This window comes from Leopardus geoffroyi, chromosome A3, assembly GCF_018350155.1.
Source record: "Leopardus geoffroyi isolate Oge1 chromosome A3, O.geoffroyi_Oge1_pat1.0, whole genome shotgun sequence".
Lineage (NCBI taxonomy): Eukaryota > Metazoa > Chordata > Mammalia > Carnivora > Felidae > Leopardus > Leopardus geoffroyi.
The window spans coordinates 101,262,059-101,288,783 of record NC_059336.1 but is presented as its reverse complement, the minus strand read 5'-3'; the positions used below and the strand labels follow the sequence as shown (position 1 = coordinate 101,288,783).

The 26,725-nt window shown below is 38.8% G+C and overlaps 1 protein-coding gene across 6 annotated transcripts in view; it reads right to left on the bottom strand.

Annotated features, from left to right (window-relative positions):
• The window catches only part of RMND5A (required for meiotic nuclear division 5 homolog A), a 69,213-nt gene that overhangs the window by 17,494 nt on the left and 24,994 nt on the right, over positions 1 to 26,725 (bottom strand). For 3 of the 6 annotated variants that reach the window (XM_045446772.1, XM_045446770.1, XM_045446771.1), the window contains exons 3-6: positions 22,014 to 22,118; positions 14,371 to 14,505; positions 12,252 to 12,352; positions 333 to 499 (exon numbers count right to left, since the gene is read on the bottom strand). In XM_045446772.1, the coding sequence (XP_045302728.1) occupies positions 333 to 499; positions 12,252 to 12,352; positions 14,371 to 14,505; positions 22,014 to 22,118 (508 nt within the window). The remainder of the gene's footprint in view (positions 1 to 332; positions 500 to 12,251; positions 12,353 to 14,370; positions 14,506 to 22,013; positions 22,119 to 26,725) is intronic. The other 3 variants (XM_045446775.1, XM_045446774.1, XM_045446773.1) reach the window with 1 other exon arrangement.

Genomic DNA, 26,725 nt, shown 5'->3' with positions numbered 1-26,725 from the left:
TGTAGAACTGGCCAGGACTCCCACACTGACATTCGGTGTCACTGCTGCCACCTTGGACACTTTGTGGTGGCATGCCTGCCTGCTCTTTTTCCTATCTCTTACATACAGAATCCCCAAAATGCAATGTCTCTTTCTGACTTTGAATCCAAGAGGCTTCAATGTTTTACTTTTGTTCTAGGTCCACTCAGCGATCTAATAATAATCTAAGCGATTAGCATCTACAATTATTTTAGTTCCTTAGCAAATTGGTATTAGATCTCCTTAAGATAAACCTAAATCCCAGTGGTGGCTATAGGTCTGTTCCAATTAAAAACATTTGACTCTAGACTCACCTTTTTGATGATTTAGGGCAAATGGCTGAAAATTTTTAGCATATTGTAATGCTTCTCGCTGATTCGTAGTTCCGCCCATTAACAAGCTAATAAAATACAGTCTGTGTAGTTTAAATTCCAAGGAACTGTTTTGGGCTATGAGCATTTCTCGGTTTGATACTGCCCATCTAAAGGAAAAGCAGAAAAGATTTTAACAGTAATTAAGAGCCGGCAAAGAGTGTCAAAAATTCTTTGAAACCTAACAACACACAAAAAAGGGCCTGGTCTGCCATCTTGTGGAAATCAGTGGTAACATCAATCCCTTGACCCAGAGACTTTTGTAAAGAAAATAAACATAACTACACCCAAAGAGACACTTCAGCTAGTGAAAGTAAGATAAAAATAGTAAGTCAGATGACAATTAAATATTTAGTAAGGTTTTATACCAAGACAAGATGGACTCTGATGAGTCACAGGATATATTTGGAACTTGTACAAGGCCCACTTTGAAGCAGGTGTCAGCCATGAGATTTACCACTCAATTGCCCATATCCACTACTCTTTTCCTGTTAAACTGGCATGGCATATTTATAAATGAATCATAAGATTCTGAATGGGAACCATCTATTTTTAGACTTTTTGGGGGCACAAGATTTTGTGCTGCACACTTTGAGATTAAAAACAGCGAACAAGGTTATTTGTGCCTCAAGGTGTTTTCAGTCTAATCCGGCAGATAAAAATACATATATATCACATTTATATCACACTGTGCCATAATGATTTGTACAAACATACTGCTAATGAAGGAAAGAATATCCAATTCTGAAAGATCCAAAGTACAGGGACTCAGGACTCTCCAGTACACACAGTTGGGATAACCAATGTTGAGCTGGGTCTACCACTCCAGGTGGGCACTAGGCAGAAAAGTGTACCAACCAGCTGTTAAAATCAATTTTGCAATCAAATGGTAAGGATGCATTACTTTATCTCTTTAAACAGATTAGGATGTAGAAGCCATATCATATTTTTCATCTGACTTTCAGTTGGACAAATATTCTAACCCATTTCACCAAGGACCAATGGAACGTGAACTGGGTATGATTATAAACCCGGAGCAGCTCTGCAAACTACAAAAGTAAAATGTTTCAGGTTCCTCATAATGATCAGCTGAATGGGATTAGACTTCACAGAACTCTACTGTTACAGGATCCTACCCTAAGGGTTCCACATGCACATGGGTATTGTAATCAACCTGTTGATGCATCCACATCTTAGAGTCCAAACATGAAGCTTCTGTGACTTCAAAATCAAGGTTATTGCTAAAAATATTTTAAAACTATATTCATCACTTAGACTTTGGCAACATTTACTTAAATTTAAGTAAGCTTTGAAACCTTGCCTGGTCGCAACACCAAGTCTGAGATAAATAGACGTACGTACACCAGCAACGTACTTTTGGCAGCGATCTTTCATGAATGCCCAACGCCAACCGCCAGTACCAAAAGTATTGAGCATCTGGCAATATCTAGCTTGTCAGGGACCTTCATGATTTCCAGTTCCAAGGAGTACATTTATTTTTATTTTTATTTTTATTCCAGTATAGTTAATATACAGTGTTGTATCAGTTTCAGGTGTACAATCTAATGATTCCACACTTCCACACATGACCCAGTGATCAACATAACAACTACCCTCCTTAACCCCCTCACCTATTTCACATATCCCCCTACCCACCTCCCCTCTGGAAACCATCAGTTTGTCCTCTACAGTTAAAAGTCTGTTTCTGGGTTTGCTTCTCTCTTTTTTCCTTTGCTTGTCTGTTTTCTTAAATTCCACATGAGTGAAATTGCATGGTATTTGTCTATTTGGCTTTGCAGCTCCATCCACATGGTTGCTAATGGCAAGATTTCATTCTTTTTTATGGCTGAGTAATATCTCATTATGTGTATACACCACATCTTCTTTATCCATCTATCTATAGACACTTGGCCAAGCAGTACATTTAAATCATGTTGCTTACCAAAAGTTTATCCTACACCCCTCACTCATAAAATCATGAGTGTCTTTTCCTACTAACAAGGAAGAAGAGGCAGCAAGCTACTTGTTTTCTGTTTCTGATATGAGGTACATGTGTAAGAGTCTACAGAGTCCAAGATGGGAACTAATAGAGAGTAACTACAAATTTTAATAAACAATGAAAGTCAACAGAGAGGGCAAAGTCCTTACGTAGGCAATTCACAAAGGAAAAAATCTATTTCATTTTCACAGGCAGATTTTCAGGATATAATATTAAAGGTGGGGAAAATTGTCCTGTCTAGGAAAAAATAACTCCCAGTTATAAGAATCTTTAATGGTAATGACTCCAGGGAAGCTGGACTGCATGCATTGTTCACCAACTGTTATGGTGCATGGGCTACAACAACCCAGACCAGGGCATCAACTCTCAGAGCAGCACCAGGAGGCCAGAAATAATGGGAGGACATAACGGTGGTCCAGAGGACAGTGACTAACACAGTCTATGCTGTCCTACATTTTACAAAATTACTTTCAGTTAAGAAGGCAGTAACTCTTTAAGCAAATGCAAAAGTAAACAAAATTCTTAACTTCTTTTTTTAATCAAAAAAGCTAACAGTAATTGCAAATTACATTTTCTAAAAGTAATCCAAGCCATGAATTATGATTTTAAGCTCTGCAAACTATATATATATATATATATATATATATATATATATATATATATATATGTAACCCATTTAACTTGGAGAGGTATTTAAATACTGGACAATGTAGTTCCTAATTTATCACTTATTTTTACTCACTTTCAAATTTAGCTATAAACAAGGCTACAAAATAATCAGAAAAAAGCTAACATTGCTAGTTCCTAACCCCCAGGCCCACCAAGAAATTTTCAGGAAAAGTAAATAGCTATTTCATTACAAAAAGGAGCTGGAGAAATGTGGGGAAAATGCAAACTCCAAATTCACAGAATACAAGTTGTCATGTATTTCTTAAATTACATTTCTTGACCTTCTGTCTTGAAACAATGTATTATCTTCACTTAACTTTTGAATATTATATTAAGCCTAAATCTCACGAAGCAAAGCATTAGATTAACCATTTCTAAGCTTCCCCCATCCTGGCAAAATGTCAGGATCTCTGCCCTCAAACGTGTAAACATATGTAAGTAAGCATTAAGGTGAAAACCTTGCCTTATAGCACCTCTCCCTCATACCTCCAGGCACCCACATTTGTATTGTCCTGACCCCAATTCCTTGGCCACAGTTGACTGGCCAGGTAAACATGGGTTTTAAAGTCACACTCTTGTGGTGTCTCATATAAATGAATTCATCTATCCCTTATCTCCTTCATGATCACTTCATGATCCTGTATCTTTTGTGCTTGAAGTTCTTAATGATTGCCTTCCTTGACAATCAGAACATCTGCCTTAACTAATCTCTGGAATCTGGGTACAAATTTCACAGCAGCATTTTTATCTACACTAGCAGCCTCCCCAGAGAGCTAAACGTTAGCCAGTTCATGATAACTTCTGAATTGATGAAACCATCTTTGGCAGTAAAATTCTTCTTCAATCTCCTTATAATTACTGTTTTCTTTCAATACGGCCAGCTGCCACATGGCCAAACTAACTTTTAAAAAAAAAAAAAAAATTGCAATCCAAAGTAGAAGTAAACATTCCTTTTAAACCATAAGCAGCTTTCTGTTCCTAGTGCAATTTAAATTAAAGAATGTCAAAGTGGCTCTACCTTGATTTTTCACATTCATAGTGCTTTTTCAGTACGGCTTCTATCATGACTTTGCATCTCATCCTGGCTCCGCTCTGTCAATGGCATTTTCAACTTTTTTTTTGTTTTTTAATGTTTATTTATTTTTGAGAGAGAGAGAGTGTGTGTGTGAGTGGGGGGCAGGGGGCAGTGGGGAGAAAGAGAGGGAGACACAGAATCCGAAGCAGGCTCCAGGCTCTGAACCATCAGCACAGAGCCTGATGTGGGGCTCAAACTCATGAACTGTGAAATCATGACTTGAACTGAAGTTGAACTCTTAACCGACTGAGACACCCAGGCGCCCCTCAACTCTTTCTAATCACGTGCAATTTCACTTCTAGCAATTCACCTTTGTTGACCAAGCTCCTCTTTCAAAAATCCATTTCTGTAATATGTTGCACGTGTTTATCTCTGGGGGATGAGGAGGCAAGACAACTACACGCTTGCTGAGGGGTAACGAATGTATGGTGACCAGTCACTGACAGACTTGGAAGAAGTGACGTGGTTGGCTGTGATCAAGATGCACATCTGTTATTTATGTGGTGATTTGTTATTTATGTGGTGATTTGGGAGTAAGGTTTGTAGCTTATGCAATTACTTACAGTTTACACAGAACTCGAAGCAGGATCCAGGCTCTGAGCGGTCAGCACAGAGCCTGATGCAGGGCTCGAACTCACAACGGCAAGTCATGACCTGAGCTGCAGTCAGAAGGTTAACCAACTGAGCCACCCAGGCACCCCAACTTTATAAAAGCCAAGAAGGCCCAGAGTGGCACAAAGGAGAAAGATGCAATGTTTGAAGAACTAATAAGCAAGTCCACGTGTCTATGGCACAACTCTTTTTAAAGTAGGCTTCATGCCCAATGTGGGGCTTGAACTCACGACCCTGAGATCAAGAGCCGCATGCTCCACCAACTGAGCCAGCCAGGCACCCTCACTACAGCACAACTCTTAAAGAAAGAAAATTAGGTTAGTTTTCTTTTTCTCACCAAGATCCCTGTCCCTCCAGTTTTCTTAAGCAGCACAGGGGTAGGTGTCAGCAGGAGCAAGAAGTGGTTGGCCAATAGGAGAAATTAGAGGTGTTTGTCATGTGGTGTGACAAATTAGAGGAGGAAAATAATGAGACTAGAATGGAGACAGAGGTTCAGGCCAAGAACCTGACATCTGAACCTAACACATTCAGATAACCTGATCTAGCAAACTTCATTACCATCAAGAGTGATGTGTCCAAGTGAATGAAAGCTGGTCTAGATGGAAGACCTGTTTGCTTTGTGCAGTGAGAAGCCATGATCCTACCTCCCAGTGGAGGTGCTGGTTAATTTTTTGCAAACGAACAATCAAACACAAAGTGAGTAGCTGAGAATAGAGCAGAAAAACTCAAGGGCCAGGCTCAATTGCCACATTTTCTACAACTTTCCTAAATAATCTCTGCAGCCACAGAACTCTTGATGTCCCTTGTATCTGAACCTCTCACATGGCTCATCTCACATCTGTAGGATAGTTTCTGGTCTTTTATAAGGCAGGGACTCTGTCTTGCTCATCTTGGCACACCCTGCCTACTCTGAACAGGGTATACTGATAAAGAATACAGGTTAGTAGAGTCAACTATGCGTGGACTTTAACCTTAGCTCTGCAGTGTGAATTTGGGCAACTGTTACTCAATTCTCTAAAATCTGTTTCCTTACTGTAAAATGGGGGTACTCAAAGAGTTGTGGGCATCGAACAAGGGGGCTAGTTAAAGCGCTGAGCACAGAGATGGGCACAAATAGATATTCAATAATAAGCAACTTAATTTGTATTTACTGAATGAACTCTAATGGTTCTTCAAAGTCATTATTTTTAATAAGAAAATTATACTTAAAAGACAAGAATTATTTGGGCGCTTCCATGTAATACTCAGTGCTGCTTTGGTTTTTATAGTCTCAACTGTGTGGGAATATGATGATATCCATGTATCAGTTAATCCTCTTCAAAGCATTCAAGTTTTTGTAGCTAGAAGTTCACATTGAATATTCACTTGGGTATTTGCTTCTCTGAGCAGGAATAAGAGGTAGAAGACCGTCAGAGCCTTAATTAACCTGGTAATAACCAAATCCAAAGCACAGGAAACTACAAAAGCACGAAGTATAATTGGCCCCCAAAACTTAACCCACTGCCTATAAAGCAATACAAGACACATACAAAAAAATAGTTGAGATGTTAAGAAATAGAATGTTATTTTCTAGATAATGGCATTTCCAGCAGAAAACTTTTGATTTTTAATTTTTAAAAGAAAACAACTAGTACAATATACAACCAAAAAGCCAACTAAACATTCAATTGTAACTTCACTGTGATTTGTTAAAAAAAAAATTCTGATCCCAAATCTCCTATGTGGGTTATTGAGAGCACCATGAGCTTTAGAACTATTCCTCATTTAAAGAGACACTGTAGGGGCACCTGGGTGGCTCAGTCGGTTAAGCGTCTGACTTTGGCTCAGGTCATGATCTCACGGCTTGTGGGTTCGACCCCCACGTCAGGCTCTGTGCTGACAGCTCAGAGCCTGGAGCCTACTTTGGATTCTGTGTCTCCTGTTCTGCCCTCCCCCGCCCCCCAAAAATAAACATTTAAAAAAATTAAAAAAAAAGGACACTGTAGACAACCCCCCCAAAAGGGCTAAAAGGCACCCAGTAAGGTCACTGATATCACAATTATCTCTGTTCACTGCCACTCCATTCCCTAATAAAGAGACCTTTTGTGCCTCTTCCATAAAAAGACCCCAAAACAATACTACTGACTTAGGTGACTAAGTTAGAAGCAACCCACTCCACACAATTATCCCACAAAGCATTAAGCATTAATTATCCTAACTGTCAGGCCTCTGAAAAGACTTGGCACATTGTTAGCTCCATATTTAGAATTTCCATGTTATTCCAAAAATAATTAAAACAAGATCCCACCTTCACAGTTAGCTGCTGTCCCCCAGGAACCTAACTGACAGCCTTATCTATTTACCTCACTCCTCTTATAATTTTGCCAATCTGGGTCGGTGTCTATTTCTGGTAATAATGAAAAATATCTCTTGCCAATTCCCACAGACACTCCACTACAACCTTTCAGAACATTTTTAAAAGGCTTACAAATATATTCTTTTTCTGTTCTCCTCTAGGGCTATATTCTTGGGCGGGAGGCGGGGGGATGGTGTACAAGCTTAAGTTCAGTGAAATGAATGACGTTTATTTACTCCACAGACGTGGACTTGGCTCAATGTTATTGGTGACCAAATCAAGTGCTTAAAAAATTCAGAGAATGGCAAAAATGACAAAAATCAAAGTTCAGCCAAAAAAGGTTAAGAATCCTATAACTTTGCTTTAGAGACCAAAAAGAATAGATTAACATTTCTTTTCTGAAATATTTGCAAATGGCAGTTTCTCAGATATGGACTGAGTTCATCACTGGAACTACTAACATTTTACTCATCTCAGACTGGTGTGAATCTTTGTCCTTCTTACATGCTATTTTAAAAAATAATACAGGGGCGCCTGGGTGGCTCGGTTAAGCATCCGACTTCAGCTCAGGTCATTATCTCCTGGTTTGTGAGTTCGAGCCCTGGGTCGGGTTCTGCGCTGACAGCTCAGAGCCTGGACCCTGCTTTGGATTCTGTGTCTCCCCTTTCTCTGCCCTTCCCATGCTCATGTTCTGTCTCTGTCTCGCAATAATAAATAAACGTTAAAAACAAAATTTTTTTTTAAATACAAACTATAGTGTTACGCATTTAATTTACTTCAAACAAAACAAAAGAAAACAGAACAAAACAAACAACACGCACACTTTTAATTTAAGCCTCTCCATAATGCAGTGCCTGGTAAGAGTCCCAAAAGCAATGTGAGGCAAGTGGCCACCATGCTGGACGACACAGTTCTACCAATTAGCGATTTTTTTTAAATAAAGTTCTTAAATATGACATGCTTTTTATTTACTGCTAATAAATAACCCCACAAACCATGAAATCATGACCTGAGCCGAAGCCAGACACTCAGCCCACTGAGCCACCCAGGCGCACCTCAATTGGTTTCTTTTTAATAGAATAGCTCCGTCTCCACCAGACTTAGCGCATGGGCACAGTGAGTTAAAAATGTATCCCTTAACTCGCCTTTTCTGCCTTTTCAGAATTAAGAACCATCCTGAACAACAACAACAACAAAAAAACCCAAAAAGAACAAAAATAAAAACAAAAAACTCAAGCTCTGGAAAAAAAAAAAATCCAACTTGAATTCCTTTTCTCCAATGGTATATCCATCAGAGCCTTCTTTCTTCTGTGGTTCTATGTGGCTATTAAAAAATGTCTGAGTCAGCAAGACTGCCCACCTACAAGAAGCCAAAACTAATAACAAGAAAACAAATACCAGAAACTGCCTAATCATTGTCACCCTCATTGCCAGTGGTAGTCAAGGCTCTGTGATCAGGTACTTCAGCTTGCTGCCTTCATTTTCATTTTCTAAAAACTGTCTCCGCTTATAAATGGTGTTTTATTCACAGATACTACAATTTCTCTAAGTCTGGCAAACACTTCCTTCTCCTTAGATCCACTGTTCATACCACAAAGAAACTACAATGGTTAAGCTCATCATAATCCCTCTGTGGTTTTTATTTCTAGCCCCACCTAATCACTAGGCTTAGAGATGGAGTCCTTTCATTTTTCAACAGGCTGCCTCATACTGTTCATGGCCTGTCCAATCTAAAATTCTTCTGTGGTCTAAACTAACAGAATATTTTTCTCTCTTCTGTGAAAAATTCTTTTAATTTCTCTCTCTCTGTCTCCTTCTCATAACCATTCAGTTATTTTCTGTTCCCTCACAGTGTTCTACTGAGGCTTTGCAAACTCTTTTAAACTGCAAATTCTTCTAAACAAGCGCCGGGGGCCCCTGGGCCTACTCCTCGGTGTTGAAAAACCAGGTTTCCAAGTCTGCAAGGTTGTAAGCCAGACCATAGACTGTGGCAAATCCACGAAGGTGGTATTACTCTTTGAAACACCTTTAAGGCAGGCAACCAACTGACTTCCCCTGAAGACAGCAATTAAAATGTCAGTAACTGGCTCATACCTATAACAACAGTTTCTGTTTCTCTAATATTTCTCCACCCCTTTGTGTTAAGTTGCTATTACTCTCTTGTTGACACGAGTTACTTTTGGCTTGACCTCTATCTCCCCCATGAAGGAAGAGGTCTCACGTCTGCTCAAAGTTCTCCTTCTAACTATTCCATCATTTACTGAAGTATGCCATACGCTTATGAAGTAAAGCACCATGCCAGGTGCCAAGAAGAACTTAAAAAATAGATAAGGCAATCTGGAGGAGAAGAAAAATCCATATACAAAGTCAGAAATATAAGGGGGCAGGAACAAAAGAGTAGGCAGTGTCCTAAACCAGCTCTGTGTATATAATTAGCTGTTGTTCTGCCACTTCTGCCATATCAACATTCTTTTCTTCCTTCTTTCCATTGTCTCTTATCATTTGCAACTGATAGCTAATGCTCTCCAAAGATCCTTTCATGGCCTCTATCCATACTAATCTATTTGGTTGGCTTCTGCCTCCCCAAATGTCTAGACTGCCTGGAGGAAGTGCTGCAGCCCCTCGTGGATGGTTCCATGCTGCTGCCTCTCCCAGCGTGGACAAATAGAAAGTGCCACAATGACTGAAAGATACTGTCTTGTACCTGAACCAGAATTCTTCAAACTGATGTCCCATACTCGTCAACTTTTGCTATGAGCTGAATAAAGTGAATTCTCTGTACCTTGGACATTAAAGATGCTGAGGAAATAACGGCTTTGTAGCCACCAGTAACAGGCAACAATTGGAAAAGTCGGAGTTGTTGTAACAGACGTTTCTATTAAACTATCATTTTCAAAGCTTCTACAAAATTCTCCAATTTTGTGGGTTTTAGCGTTTTGGGGGGGGGGGGGTTGGGGACAAGAACAAGGATTCTGTGGTCAGATATGCATGGGGAACATGGAATTTGGCAACATTAAATGTTTCTTTAGGACTGCTGATAGCCCCTGTAATGTGCTAAAGTAATAAGTCTCTTAGAGAAGAGTATTCACAGGACATCATGTGAAGTGCTTCTCATGTGACCTTTTGATTCCACATCCTTTTCTTCCACAAAGCACCTGCCAGGCCTCGATTCGTCCTCTATAAAATGAGTATTTATTTCATAGGGTTATGATGAGAATTTAATAAGTTAATACACGTAAAATGCTTAGAACAATGCTTGGTATATAAGCACTCAAGAAAAGTTAACTATAATTGCCGCCACATCCCCCTATACTGATAATATTTAATATGGCAACCTTCCCAGAAAAGCGAAGTAACAAAATTTTTACTGTGTAGTAATTTCCACTATTACAACCAAGGGGATAGAATGAACCCTGCCTTTGCCTGAGAGGCACTGCTTGAGGCTAACAGTTAACAGAAAACATTGGTAGAAATAATTGATACATGTGATATAGTTATCAGTAAGAATCTTAGATCTTACAGAAAAAGCACAAAGTTAAAAGGGTGTTATCAATTTTCTTCACTCCAAAAGGGAAAAGCCTTGAGTACTTTGAGAGCTGAGGTGGTCTAAATACTCAGCACAGTCTGTGGCACGTGGTAAGCACTCAACAAAAACTTGATGAAAAAAATCCTGAGAAATTAACGGATAAATGACTATCAGTTGAATAACCCAAATATTATTTCCAAATCATTATGAAACAACTGGAAAACCCATACATTTCTATATTTAGACTCTCTCACTCTTCTCTATAGATGTTTAATCATATGGGTAAAACATGAAAGTAGATGGGAGGGTGGCTATTTAAGAGTTATGACTGGTACTTGACAGAATTTAATCTCCCAGGTGTGTCAAAATCTAATATCTGCTAAAAAACAAAACCCAAAAAAACTGTAAAGGTAATGTATGCCATACACAGTGGTACAATTTGATGTCTATCTTTAAAGATACAGGACCTACCTGCCTCATATTTATAATGTATACAGGAATTTATCATTTATAAATGTACACAGGAATCTATCTCTACATGTTCATCTGAGCTGGTTTCAAAACTTTGCAAATCTTTTAAGAACTGATAAATGATCAGAAACAGAAAACTAAATATGTACAATTAAATAGGTTAGTGGAATTTTACAAAAAAAAAAAAAAAAAAAAAAAAAAATCAAGAATCTTCCCACCTTTTTTTTCTGAAAACAATAATCTCAAATACTTCCAATTTTAAAATACCAGAATTCTATGCCTAGAACCCCATAACAGTATCACTGTTTCTATCATCCAGTTTTTTCCTTTTATTTTATGAGTTTTTGGTTTTTTTTTTAAACCACCTGGTAATCCTCACATTAACAAATTCTAGGACAGAGGTCAGCAAATTATGGCTAAGGTTCAAATATGGCTTGCTGCCCATTTTATATACCAGATGGCCAAGATGGTTTTGTGGGTTTTTTTGTTTTGTTTTTTTTACATTTTTAAAGGGTTGTAAAATAAAGCAAAGAAGAATATGTGACAGAGACCTTATGTGGCTTGCAAAACTTAAAATATTTACTGTCTTGGCTTTGACAAAAAACCTTTCTTGATCCTGCTCTAGGGTATTACTTATCATAGCTTACTCAGTAATTTAAGATAATTCATATCAATGACAAGTTCACAGTGAATCATTACATTTTATAATGTAGTAATGAGCACAGAACTCCTTCATAACAATATCTGCAGTCTTCCTGCATACCACTTAGTTCCAATAGCCAATTAAGTTGTTTTTTTTAGAATGCTAGCACAGAACCCCGCACATTATGGAGGTTCAAATATCAAACTGAGACCACTTGAACAATAGTACTTCAGTTATAATGCTAGTCTAAAGCAGTAGAATAGCCTGGATATAGGAAACCCTTTTTCTCTTCTGGGAATTCAGATCAACTGATAAGAAGGCTCTAACCATTTTCTCATATTTGTCCATCCCCCATTCTCACTTTGCTAAAAGAAAGAAAATAATTCTTCCTCACTTTCTCTGAAGTCTACCCCAGGTGAGATATATAGAGGGGTACGGATATATGTCAAAATCTCTAATGTGTTTTCTAATTAAGTTTCCTTACAGAGAGTTCTCCCCAAGTATTCAAAAGAAAACAAACATAGGAACTCACTCCAGAGCAGGTCTCAGAACTCTGACTTTTAATGCTTCTAAAATTCTATTTAACTCCACAAACGGTTCTTTCTGACTTGGGTCTACAGAAAGACCAGATTCCTGAAAAAACAGAAAGAACTTTTGTTAGCAGTAATCAGACAAAGAAATATATTAAAAGCATATTCTAAATTATAAAATATGAGGCAAGCCATTAAAAAATAATTTTTAACATGTGTTTCTATGGTACAGACTGATGACTGAGTCCTACTAACATTCCTTCTTCTTTCCCAAAGTAGCAGAGCCCCCAGATTTTAGCCAAGTACATAACTGTATGGAATAAAGCTGTACTCCATAACTGTATGGAGTATGACTTTGTGAGATGGAAGTTCTGGCCGGTGAAATACAAACATGTACTCTTTGCCCTTTCTTAGAATACCAAAAGGTGTACCTAGAGTTCTGGTTGCTATCCTGGACCATAAGGACAGGGGACACCTTAGTAACAGCAGAGCTACACGGAGGCTAGGTCCCCAAAAGCCTCATGGAGCATAGCTACTAGAGATGCTGTGGATGGCTTACTACTTCCTATTTCTGTGCAAGAGAAATATAATCCATTATTTTTAAGCCAGTGGTATTTTGGGTCTTTGTTACTTATAAATAAGCTTAACGCTAAAAGACACAATTCACTTTAGGAAATTTACATGGACACACACAAAATTCCCATAAAGGTACAGAGAAAGACTTGAATTATTGGCTTTCCGAATTATTTAAAATAGAAGGGATGGGGCGCCTGGGTGGTACAGTCGGTTAAGCATCCGACTTCAGCCAGGTCACGATCTCGCGGTCCGTGAGTTCGAGCCCCACATCAGGCTCTGGGCTGATGGCTCAGAGCCTGGAGCCTGTTTCCGATTCTGTGTCTCCCTCTCTCTCTGCCCCTCCCCCGTTCATGCTCTGTCTCTCTCTGTCCCAAAAATAAATAAACGTTGAAAAAAAAAAAAAAAAATAGAAGGGGTGCCTGGCTGGCTAAGTCAGTAGAGCATGCAACTCTTGATCCTGGCGTAAGTTCAAGCCCCATGCTGGGTGTAGAGATTACTTAACAATAAAATCTTAAAAAAAAAAAAAAAGAAAAAAGAAAAGGCTTAGATTAGAGGTCTAGCTTACACACTGACATTAAACTATTTAATTTTTATAGTCCTTCACTTTTCTAAACAGAAAATACAGTAACATATGGTGGACTAAAAGGGAGTTTGAAGACACATGAATTTGGGACTGAATCCTAGTTTCTTCACGAAGAACCCATATGGCCTTGGGCAAGCTACTTCTCCAGACCTCGGGTTCCTTATCTGTAGAATGGAAGCAATTTCTACCTCACAGGATTGCAGTAAGGAATAAAGGCAGGGCTTGGCCTGTGGCTCTAAATACATGGCAGCTGCCATTATTACAACTAGGTAGAATGGATGAACTATTCTGAGATCCTTAAGCTCATATCTACTAGCAATAAAAGGCAAAGCTGCTCACTGAAGTAAATTTTAGCTTGAAACTTATTTGATCAACAAAATGCTGCAAGTTGGGCCAGATCAGCAGAACATACGTAAACTTCTTTATCCTCTTCTCCTCTGCTATACTACCTTCCCTGACAAAAGAGGAAATGGAGAAAGTAGTATCACTTTTGACCCCTTGGTTGATTACCTGGGACCGCTGTGATGAGGCAGGAATAAGGAAAAAAAACAACTCAAATGAGAAGTTCTAGAACTGTGGGGCATGTGGGTGGCTCAGTCAGTTAAGCATCTGCCTTCAGCTCAGGTCATGATCTCACAGTTCATGAGTTCCAGTCCCACACTGAACTCTACACTGACAGTGCAGAGCCTGCCTCGGATCCTCTGTATCCCTCTCTTTCAGCCCCTCCCCCCTGCTCGCGCTCTCACGCGCTCTCTCTCTCTCAAAAATAAACACAAAAAAATTCTTCAAAAAAAAAAAAAAAGAAAAGAAAAAAGGACTTTCTAGTAAAATGAGGTCAGCTCTGGTACTTAAAATATTAAAAATCTGTCTGTGGCCAAAAGAAAACTCAAAACTCCCCTGAGTTCCCTCATTTTGTATCATGTTCTCACCCACCGGCACACTGTTAGCAGGCACACCGTTACCTGGCAGAGCTCCTCAGCTACATCCAGCATCCCTTGTCGAAAGAAGTGCTCCACCATCACCTCATTGAGAAGCCTCTGACTGTCTGCCTGCCAGCAGCCATCTATTCCCACACTGCTAATGTCAGAATCAAAATTCTGAAAAAAAGAAAACAAATCATGAGTTGACTAGGATATACCATTTTATATGATCTTCACCCTACCTAACAGAAAGAGTAACCTTCGTTTCACTCAGATATCCACAGTAAGTACCCAATTCAAATTATCTGCAGCCTACCACAAGAAGTAGTTTTTCCACTGCTTTCCAAAACTTGTCACCCTCACTGATTATTGCTGGAAGAGTAAATGGGTACATTTTCAAAGGGGATTTGGGAAAATACATACATTTAGTCATTTCTGTGGATAAACTGATTTCTAGTGAATACAGCAATATTTTCAGGTATACAGTGCTAACTATACAAACATGTTCAATATAGCACTGTCTAACTGGAAAAGAGAGAAAACCCATACGTCCAACACAGGATTAAATAATCATGGCAAGGCCCAACAACTGCCGTGCCAAGGCAGGGGTTGGGGGGGAGGGAAAATGGCCAAGTAATTAAGAGAGCAGACTCTGAGGCTAATCTACCTGGGTTTGAATCCTCATTCTCTCTCTTACTAGCTGTGTGATCTTCGCCAAATTAGTCAAAGTCTTTGAGCCTCAGCTTCCTTAAGTGGAGAAAATAAAAGTACCTTCCTATTATGGGCTGAACTTCATCTTCTCAAAATTCCCATGTTGAAGTCCTAATTCTCAGTACCTCACTAAATTAAAATGAGGTCATTACAGTGAGCCCTAATCCAACAGGACTGGTATCCTTATAAAAAGAGGGAATTAGGACACAGACAGGTACAGAGGAAAGGCCATGTGTTATTAACTGAATATCTAGATGTCCCCATTTCCACCCCTCCCGAATTCCTACATTGAAGCCCCAACCACCAACGTAACTGTATTTAGAGACGTCTGTGAGGAAGTGATAATAGTTAAATGATGCCACAAGGGTGGGGCCTTAATCTGATAGGGCTAGGGTTCTTATCAGACAACAGGAGAAACACCAGCGTGTTCTCTGTCTCTCTACCCTGTGAGGACAGTGTGAGAAGGCAATCATCTATAAGCCAGGAAGGAGGCTGTCTGCCCTCAATAGGAAATGAATTGGCCAGCACCTTGATCTTAGACTTCCCAGTCCTCAGAACTGTGAGAAAAATAAATTTCTGTTGTTTAAATAACCTAGTCTATGGTATTTTGTTTTGGGAGTTCAAATGGACTAAGACACCATGTGAAGACACCGGGAGAAGATGGCTATCTACCAGCCACGAAGACCGGTCTCAGAAGAAACCAACCCTGCCAGCATCTTGATCTTGAACTTCCAATCTCCAGAGCTGTGGAAAAATAGAGGTCTGTTTAAGCCACCCAGTCTGTGGCATTTTGTTACAGCAGCCCTGGCAAATTAATACACTCCCTTATTGGTTAAATGAAATGGTAGTTGCTATTATTCTAGTACTACCATTCACAATGAAAAAGTGAGGTTCATTACTCTACATCTACTAACACAGAAAAATGCCCAGGACACCTTAAGGGGAAAAAAAGCAAGTTTTACAAAATTATGACCCCATTTTTGTTTAAAAAAAAAAGAAAGAAAGAAATTCTTGTAAAAGCTTAGGAAAAAGCCTGAAAGAATATACATTAAAGTTTTAGCAGAGATTATCACTGGAGATTACCACTCTCCACACAAAGAACAAATGTTCCTTTTATAAGAAAATAAAGGATTTTTTCAAAACACATGTTAAGAGTTCCAGTTCTGGGTAAGATCATGTAAACACATTCCACTCTATCCCACTGAATACAGTTATAAAATCAGGACAGAATGAATGCAGCAGCCATTTAAGGACACTAAAAAGTAACTACAAGGGCACTTGGGTGGCTCAGTCAGTTAAGCTTCCGACTTCAGCTCAGGTCATGATCTCACAGTTTGTGAGTTCAAGCCCCAGATCAGGCTCGCTGCTGTCAGCACAGAACCTGCTTTGGATCATCTGTCCCCCACTCTCTCTGCCCCTCTCCTGCTTGTTCTCTCAATTAATTAATTAAGTTTTTAAAAAGTAATTACATATGTTCCTCCACTTACGATTACACCCTGATAAACTCATAAGTTGAAAATAAGGTAAATTGAAAATGCATTTAATACACCTAACTTACTAAACATCATAACTTGGCCTAGCCTATCTTAAACATGCTTAGAATGCTTACATTAGCCTATAGTTGGGCAAAATCATGTAACACAAAGCCTATTTTATAATGAAGTATAGAATACCTCATGTAATTTATTGAATACTGTAATGCAGATCATACTGCAAAGTATCACTAGCCCAGGAAAAGATCAAAATTCAAAATTCCAAGTACAGTTTCTACTGAATGCCTATCACTTTCACACCATCATAAAGTCAAAAAATTTTAAGTCAAATCATCGCAAGTCAGGGACCATAACAGTAGTAAGTGGATTGAGAAGAGGGTCACAGAACTAGTAGTGAGTTTACTATTTTTCTCCCACCACTACCTCTCAGCCTGGATGCAATACAGCCAAAACACAGAATGAGGCACCCAGAATATGGACACAGAACTCCAGGAGAAGCCCTCTAGTTCTGGCATGAGAAACAGGAATGGGTTTCTCCTACCGTTCAGAAAGACAGGAAGGGAAACCACATGTTTTTCCCCTCCATTTTCTTGCAACTCTAGCTCAAGGCAGTCTGTAGGTGCACTAGTTTTTGACTGTTAATTTAAATCAATTTTATTATCTCATAGCTTGATAGATCAGAAGTCCAACAGGCTCCAGCAGTTTCTCTGTTCCAGGCCCCACGAAGCTGAAATCAAGGTGTCGGTGACCTAGGCTCTTGTTTTGAGAATATGGGACGAATCTGCTTCCAGATTCATTCAGGTTCTTGCAGAATGCAGTTCCATGCAGTTTTAAGACCAGGGTCCTTGTTTCCTAACTGGCATAGGGAGTGTTTTCAGCTTATAGAAGCCACTCACATTCCCTAGCTCATGGCCCCCTCTATCTTCAAAGCCAACAACAGAAGTGACATCCCTCACACTTTGAATTTCTTTCTACCAACCTCTACTGCTTTTAAGAACTCATGTGAATTATACCAGGCTCACCTAGATAATCTCCCTATTTTAAGGTCGACTGCTTAGTAACCTTAATTATACCTGTAAAGTCCCTTCACAACGGTAACTAGATTAATGTCTGAATAACCAGGGGACAAGAATCTTGGGAGGATATCTTTAGAAATCTACCTCTACAGCAAGAAACCTAAAACTCTGAGGGGGGGGGGAGGTCCTTTCTCTCTAATCAGAGGAGCTGTGGTCCCAAGAAGGAGGGGCAAAAACCTCTACTGCATCTGCTCTCTGTCCTTCTACCACCCACCCCCAGGTACAGGCATAATCTCGGTAAATGCACAGAGCAGGGTAAACAAAGCCCCAGCTTTCAGGCTGAATGACCAAAACAGCAGCCCCAGAGAACCATAAAGTCATAGGGAGATCCCAGAGAGGGAAGAATTAAGCAATATGACCCTTTAAAGTTGTTTCTGAACCCTTAGGTTCACTCTCAAGTTTCACGTGCATGGGTCTGACCCTAAGGAATATGCCAGACTAGGGGACAGAACTAGATTCCAGGTCCCAGAATGGCCGTTGGTTGGCATACAAACAGGACACATTAAAATAGCTCAGACACTGAAATTACAAGTCAGAGAAGACTGATCAGAACTTACAGCCTGAACCCAACCAGGCTGACTGTCTGCTAAAACAAAAACATTAACATTCTCCATAGATTTTACACAAGACCCAGAATCTCGTAACATAATATGGGTGACCCTTGAACAACATGGGTTTGAACTACAAAGATCCACTTATATGTGAATTCTTTTTCTGATAAATACAGTAAGATAAATGTATTTTCTCTTCCTTACAATTTTCTCAGTAACATTTTCTTTTCTCTAGCTTACTTTACTGTAAGAATATAGTATATAACACATGCAACATACAAAATGTGTGTTAGGGCACCTGGGTGGCTCAGTCGGTTAAGCGTCCTACTTCAGCTCAGGACATGATCTCACAGTTTGTGGGTTCGAGCCCCGTGTCAGGCAGGCTCTGTGCTCACAGCTTGGAGCCTGGAGCCCACTTCAGATTCTGTGTCTCCCTCTCTCTCTCTGCCCCTCCCCTGCTTGCTTGCTCTCTCTCTCTCTCTGCCCCTCCCCTGCTTGCTCTCTCTCTCTCTCTCTCTCTCTCTCAAAAATAAAATAAAAACATTTTAAAAAATGTGTGTTAACTGTTTATGTTATCAGTATGGCTTCTGGTCACAGTAAGTTATCAGTTTCGGGGGAGTCAAAAGTTATATGCAGAATTTCAATTGCGCAGGATATTGTTCAAGGGTCAACCGTATTTAATTTTTTTTTTTAACGTTTATTTATTTTTGCGACAGAGAGAGACAAAGCATGAACGGGGGAGGGTCAGAGAGAGGGAGACACAGAATCTGAAACAGGCTCCAGGCTCTGAGCTGTCAGCACAGAGCCCGACGCGGGGCTCGAACTCACGGACCGCGAGATAATGACCTGGGCCAAAGTCGGCCACTTAACCGACTGAGCCACCCAGGCGCCCCTAGGGTCAACTGTATTTAAAAATGTCCAGGATACAATCCAAAATTACTTGGCATACAAAGAACTAAGAAAATCTAAACTCACATGGGAATAAATGTTCAGCAGACGTCAATGCCAAGAGAACAAAGACACTGAAATCATCAAAGACTTTAGATATCAAGTTATAAAACTGCTCTAATAAGGAAGAACAAACACTTTCAAACAAAAGACAGAAGGTCTTAGCAAAGAAACAGAAGATACGGTAATCAAAATAAACTCATTGGATGGACTCAATAATAGAATGGAGGTGATAACACAAAAAGTCAGTGAAAATCAATAGAAACGATCTAAACAACAATAAAAAGGGGTGCCTGGGTGGTTTAGTCAGTTAGTGTCTGACTTCGGCTCAGGTCATGATCTTGCAGCCTGGAGCCTGCTTCAGATTCTGTGTCTCCCTCTCTCTTTGCTCCTCCTCGGCTTGTGCTCTCTCTCTCAAAAATAAATAAACATTAAGAAAATAAAATAATGAAAATAAACAAAAAAACCCTGGAAAACATGAAGAGAGCGTCAGAGACCTGTGGGACAAAAAACACCTGACATGCACTTCATCAGAGTATCAGAAGGAGAGAAGAGTGTAATGTAGAAAAAAATATTCCCCAGTCTTAGCAAAAGACATAAACCTACAGACTCAAGAAGCTCAGCAAACTTGTAAAAGGATACACTCAAAGAAATTCAAACCCAGACACCTCACAATCAAACTGCTGAAAACTGAAGACAAAGAAAAAACCTTGAAAGTTGCTAGAGAAAAGTGATGCACTGCTTATAGAATTCTCCACAGAAACCATGGAGACTAGAAAGAAGTGGCATGTTTTTCAAGTACTGAAAGAAAAGAACAGTCATCCCAGAATTTTATGTCAAGTAAAAATATCCTCTACAAATGAAGATGAAATAAAAACATTCCCAGATAAAGGAAAGCTGAATTTGTTGCCAGAAGACCTGCTCTAAAACAACTGTTATAATAGGTTCTCTAGATAGAAAATGATACCGTAAGTAAACTCTGAACATCAAGAGTAAAGGAAGAAAAGTCTACTTTGTGGTCTAAAAGCTTTCCCTGACCAATTTTATTTCCATTCCCTAAATCTTTCATAGGCATTACCCCCTAATAACCTTCTTGCATTTTTTAAGTACATAAATTTAATTAGATAAGATCATTTAGATTTAACTGAAATTATAATCCTAGGAAATCACTGCTTAAATCAGACCAAGAAACACAGGATTATTTTATAGCACATACAACAACAGGCAGGAACTACTAATCACCTACCATTTACAATTACCACAATGAAGGAGTTGTCCTCTCCCAAACTGAGCATCTCTTTCTTTAAAGAGCTATCTACCCTATTTTTAGATGTCAACACATATATTAAGACTAAGACTTATTCAGACAAAAACCAAAATGAACAATCCAAAATTACTGTCAGAGTCTAAATTTTTATTTACTTGTTTTTTATAAACATCTTTCTTGGTCTAGTACTTAACATAAAGAATACTAATTAATACAAAGCACCGAGATGCTAAAGCAATAGCTTCCACACGCGTACTAAATCTAGGTTGCCCCTAGCACTGAAGAAAAGGCCACAAATGCTTGGATAAGGCTCTCTAATTTCAAATCAGCTTATGAGATTCTGCCTTTTGAGAGATGCCTTCATAACAGTTTACCAATGCTTTTGAGTAGATTATTGTAGCTTTATGCCGTCTATGACCACTAGAATGCTAGAAGTAGAGATGGTGCTAATTCTGTTCCTCTTCTAATACTGTCCAGTATCTGTGGGTACACAAAGCCCCAGGCAAATGGTCATTCAAATGAATAAAGGAATGGGTATCTGAAGATGATTTCATTTATATATTTGATTTATATATATTTACATATTCATTTATAGATGTTTCACTTATTTATATATTTCATACATATTTACATATTCATTTATATTATATATTTATATATTTCATTTATAACAAACTCAGGAATCTGCCAGTATTTCTCTAAATGTCTAAGTGTAACCTCTAAGCAAGAATTATTGAGACTACATAAGAAAGATTCCTCACTGATCTGTCGACCTCATTCAATCCAAACATAGTCTTCAGACTTCCAAATATTCATTTAATAATTATTCTCCAATCCCATCAATCTCCAACAAATTTATAAGGTATCTGTTCTGTAGGAAAGAAATGAAACAACTTTGGAAGACATACTCATCAGCTCAAAGGACAGGACATGTTAAAAGAAACTATTTCATTTGGTAGTATATATTAAGTCCAAATTTTAATAGCTACCATCAGATAGTAACTGCTCAAGAATTCCTTTGTGGCACCTGGGTGGCTGAGTCAGGCCTCTAACTCTTGATTTCAGCTCAGGTCATGATCTCATAGTTCATGGTATCAAGACCCGAGTCGGGATCCACAATGAGTCTGGTGGGATTCTCTCCCTCCCTCCCCAACCCTCTCTCAAAATAAACATTAAAAAAAAAAAAAAATCCTTCAAATCTTCTCTTAATATACATAAAAAAGTAAAATTCGACCATTTGGAAATGTTAAAATTTAATATTTAAACAAATTTGAACAATTTTACTATGCGCCTCACATACCTTGATTTCCATAAGGTATGCCATGGTCCCTGTTATACGGGTAAGAAAAAAATCAAACACTCATGCTCAGGATGTCTTTTTACTACATTCAAGTTCTATAACTTATTTGATAGGTTCGGAAAATATAACTAAGCATGAATAAGCAATGCACTAGATGAAATGTTCTGAGCTTCCTTCTGCCATTCTGACTTTCCAGTATAGACTACTAAGAAAATAAAATACTTTCATAGCTTATTTTCTGTTCACCTATAGTAAAAATTACAGCTAAAATTATAAAAAGAGGTTGAGGAAATGCAACACAGCGTTAGAACTCCTTTTGTTATAACTGCACGTTCTTACTGTTGCATCAGTGCTAGGATCAGTTCCAGCTTCTGTTGCTAGGTGACCAAATTCGTTTGCATGGCTGCAGGAAATCAGTAGCATTGCACAGAAGCCAAGAAGTGGCTAATAAAAAGAAAGATCTATTATTAGTACTTCTGTTTTACTGTACTTTTCCCTCTCATATTTTTAAAAAAAAAAGGACGTGAGAAGAGGTTCTTAAAAGGTGAAAGCAGGATTCAAACATGAATCAAAAGCAAAAGAGCACACATTCAAGGGTGTGTCTGTCTGAAGAGGATGTTATAGCTTAGAAAGAAACTCAAGGATACACGAATTCATATACTACCTCATATATGTACTTCGTGTCATTCATATTTTTGATGAATTTAAGTTTTAAAATCTGGAAGCTGAGACAGAGAAGGAATAAATAGCTTTAATAAAACATTATGAGGGGTGCCTGGGTGGCTCAGTCAGTCAGGCAGCCGACTCTTGATTCCGGGTCAGGTCATGATCTCAGGTTCGTAAGTTTGAGCCCCTCATTGGGCTCTGAACTGACAGTGAGGAGCCTGCTTGGGATTCTCTCTTTTTCTCTCTCTGCTCTTCCCCAACTTGTGCTCCCTCTCTCTACTTCAAAATAGGTGAATAGGGGCGCCTGGGTGGCGCAGTCGGTTAGGCGTCCGACTTCAGCCAGGTCACGATCTCGCGGTCCTTGAGTTCGAGCCCTGCGTCGGGCTCTGGGCTGATGGCTCAGAGCCTGGAGCCTGTTTCCGATTCTGTGTCTCCCTCTCTCTCTGCCCCTCCCCCGTTCATGCTCTGTCTCTCTCTGTCCCAAATATAAATAAACGTTGAAAAAAAAAAAAAAACTTTAAAAAAAAAAAAAAACAAAATAGGTGAATAAACTTAAAAAAAAAATTACAAAACTATGAAATCTAAACAGATCATCCTCTTTGGCCACATCACGAACATGCTTACACACTGGTTAAACTTTAAGGACTGTTTTTGACTGTTCACCATCCAAAACCAATACACTTCCGAAATACAGTTCATGAGATTATAATTATTGAGAAAGTGATAACAATACATGATAAAACTCAGTATATGTTTCAATTCTTAAGTACAAATTCTTTAATACTATTAATAATATTTTAAAAAACTACCCACTTTTGAAGAAAAATTGGTGTTATAAACCTAACAATGTGCTATTGTTGCACATACCAGGAATCAATTTCCCTTCTAAGCATCCAGTCAATCTGGTTTAGCAGTGAGAGACAGAGACAAACTGCAAAAAATGCTTAATAGGGAATAAAAAGACTTGAATTCTGGTTACACACAGTCTAGAGAAAGAAATCTACTTAACATATGTACATATTTTACATACATCCAAAAGAGGTGTTTTTTTTAAATTCCTCCCAAAATGAGAACAATCAAAATCCCCCCATCAATAATAAAGACAAACAACCTAACTGAAAAAAATGGACAATGAATAAGAAATTCACAAAAGAGAGACATTCTGATAGTCAAACACATGAATCAATGTTCAACCCCGAAGATGATGATGGAAATGCAAATTGATACAACTAGATAATATTTCACATCTGATTAATTTAAGAAATCTTAAATCTGATAATACCAAGTATAGGTGAGAAGTGAGAAAACAGGGCTGCTACCGTACATGTTTGGTAGGACTGGAATTTGGTATAAGCTTTTCAGGGAAAAATGCAGCAAACCTAGTAAAGCTGATGATGAGGCACAAGGCCTCAGATGAAAATAACCCATATTTGGGCATATACCAGCCAGCAGTGCCTTGCAAACTATGGCTGGAAAATAAACTCAGTAGTGTGTCATAATCAGCATTTGTAGATGAATTTTTAGATGTAGATACTACCTTCTTAGACATTCCATTCTGTCCTCTGTAGGATATTCATACCTCTATTTTTATTTTCAAAATAGAGAGGTAGGTTGTGCCAAATCAAGGAAGGAGGAGGGGAAAGTCACACTAGTAACTTCTTACCTTGTAAACGAAGGGGAGAGTAATGTGGTGTGGTCAGAGATATGCCAGACTTCTGCGCTGGGCTTTTTAAAATCCTTAAAATGCTCCACAATCTAACCATCTGTCACATTTGCATCCTTATCCCTCACAATTATTTTACATACCTTTCTGCTCTGGTCTGACTGCCTCCTTATCTGAACAGATTACAGAAATCTGAGGGACTATTTTACTAATTCTCCCAAAGATGTCACATACCTCTTTCCACTCTAGATGCACACGAGAGAAATTCATACATACAGTGGCTACCCAAGGACACCAGGAGTTAATTCTCTCAAGGAACTCCAACTGAGGAAGTTTCTTCAAAATCATAAAATCTGAGTATTTACCCAGTTCCTCCATTTGTTTTCTAGTTCTTTGATCAAAGTTTTCCCATCTGTATCTGTGGACAATCATCCCTATCTTACAAAGTGTTGATAAAAACTTATCCTAAAATATCTATCGGGACCTATCCCACAATAAGCCTTCAATACACAGTAGCTGAATCAAAAACCAGGCCTTGCCACCAAATCCTGATCCTACATTTAAGAGAGTCTTCATTTTAGGAAACATAAATAAAAACAAAAAACACATTAACAGAAGCATTAATAACAAATTCATTAATTTAAAAATCACTTGAATACAATTACACACTGGATTAGTTGGCACAACTTACTGGGTGTAAGATCCCTTTTCCCTCTCAACCCAACCTGACCAGGACTCTAGAACAAGCTAGCTATTTCATCTTCTGGCCTCAGGCCAAAGTGGGTCTGTACCACCTCCAGGTTCAGTGGGATTATCTGATCCTGTATCCTAATAGGAGACGTGATTGCAAAGGTGTAGGCTTTCCTCTGTGGACTATACTTTAATGCAAATAATTATCATTACCAACTAAAGAATATAGTTTCATTCCGCTTGAAACAGGGTAAGAACAATACAGGCCCAGAGCTTACAGCAAATGACGTAATGTAACAGATGGCAAAGAAAACAGAACTTAACTCCTCTTCGCTTTTGAGAATGATCTTCAGACTGAAAAAGGCAAAACCAGTATTGTTTCAGAGAAAATGGAGCCCAACACAAGTGAAGAGACCCAGAGAGCATCTAGCTGCTTATATGAGTCAGGACTCTTCGTTCTTATAAAGAGAAGTCTCTTTTGCCCACACAAGTTGGATTTGAAGGACGCCCAGGTAACCAGGGGTAGGTAAGAGGGTAACTGAACCTCAAAAAATGTTCGTTCCCTCCCCACCTTTTGCCTCTATTTCTCTCTGCGAAAGCATTTTGTTTTCCACAACAGACCAGACTCTTTCAAGGACTACTAATCACTTCTAGGCTCACATATTCCCAGCCCTTCCTTCCATTAAGAGCTCTAATGAAAAAGGTCCTACAAGAGGACTTTGAGGTACTCACCCTGGAGCAAACAATTGTGGCCAAGCCTGGGGGGTCAGATCCATCCTCAGACCATGCACTGTGGCCAAACCCAACGAGGTATTGAGAATGCAGCTGCTCCCAGTCAAATCACATAATTTAAAAACAAACATCTTCCATCTTGACCACAAAGGTATGAGATTTTTATTTAAACACATAGTCTACTCTGTCCCAAAAATAAATAAACGTTGAAAAAAAAAATTAAAAAAAAAATAAATAAACACATAGTCTACTCCATTTCCTTGCATTACTAAGTAGTAATTTGGGGAGAGGAGTTAGTTTGACACGTTTTATTTTATTTCTAGGGGACTATATTCCTGGCTTTTTATTATTGTTGCCTTTTTCATAATTTTGTTAACTATTCCTTTTCAGTAATTCTAAAAATTCCACTCAAAATATATTATCAAATTGTCTATATTTCAGAACTCAACTTAGGTCTTTTTCTTCTCAGAGTGAAATTTCCATTTCTAGTCATTTTAATTTCCTTTTTCCTTCATTACCAGTAACATCTCTCTACTACATAAGGATTTATCCATTACATAACAAAACTTTAGAGCTAGTACATATCTGACTTCACCCACTCTGTATCTATATGGCTAAATCCAACACCTTTTCTCCCATTGGTATCTTTTTCTCCTCTCATGCCACAGTCAAACCTACATAAAAGGCAGTTCCAGATGGTTCACACAGAACTATCTTAAATATTCTACATTTCACTTTTTATAGCTTTATGCCATTTTTTAACAGTCAGCATTTTGCCTCACCCATGCAGATGCTCCATCTACTGGTAGAATATCAGCTTCGGCTTATGGTTTTTATTTTATCATTATTTTTTTAATGTTTATTCATTTTTGAGAGACAGAGAAAGAGAGAGCACGAGCAGGGGAGAGGCAGAAAGAGACGGAGATACAGAATCTGAACAGGTTCCAAGCTGTCAGTACAGAGCCCCCAACGCAGGGTTTGAACCCACGGACCATGAGATCATAAGCTGAGCTGAAGTTGGACAGTTAACTGAGCAAGCCAGCCAGGCGCACCTAGGCCAATAGTTTTTAAAACTACTTTTTAACCCTTATTTCCCGCCCTTAAAACACTACTGCCCCTGCAAAGGCCTAACTGATTTCCTAGCACAGTGTTTAAGCATAGACTCATGAGTGAGATCTTTTTCCAAAACCTGATTCAGCACTTCCAAGCTGCACACCTGGGGTATGTTACTTAATATCTGAGTCTTAAAATGGGAAAAAAGTACCAGCAACATAGAATATAGATATATGTACAGCACTCA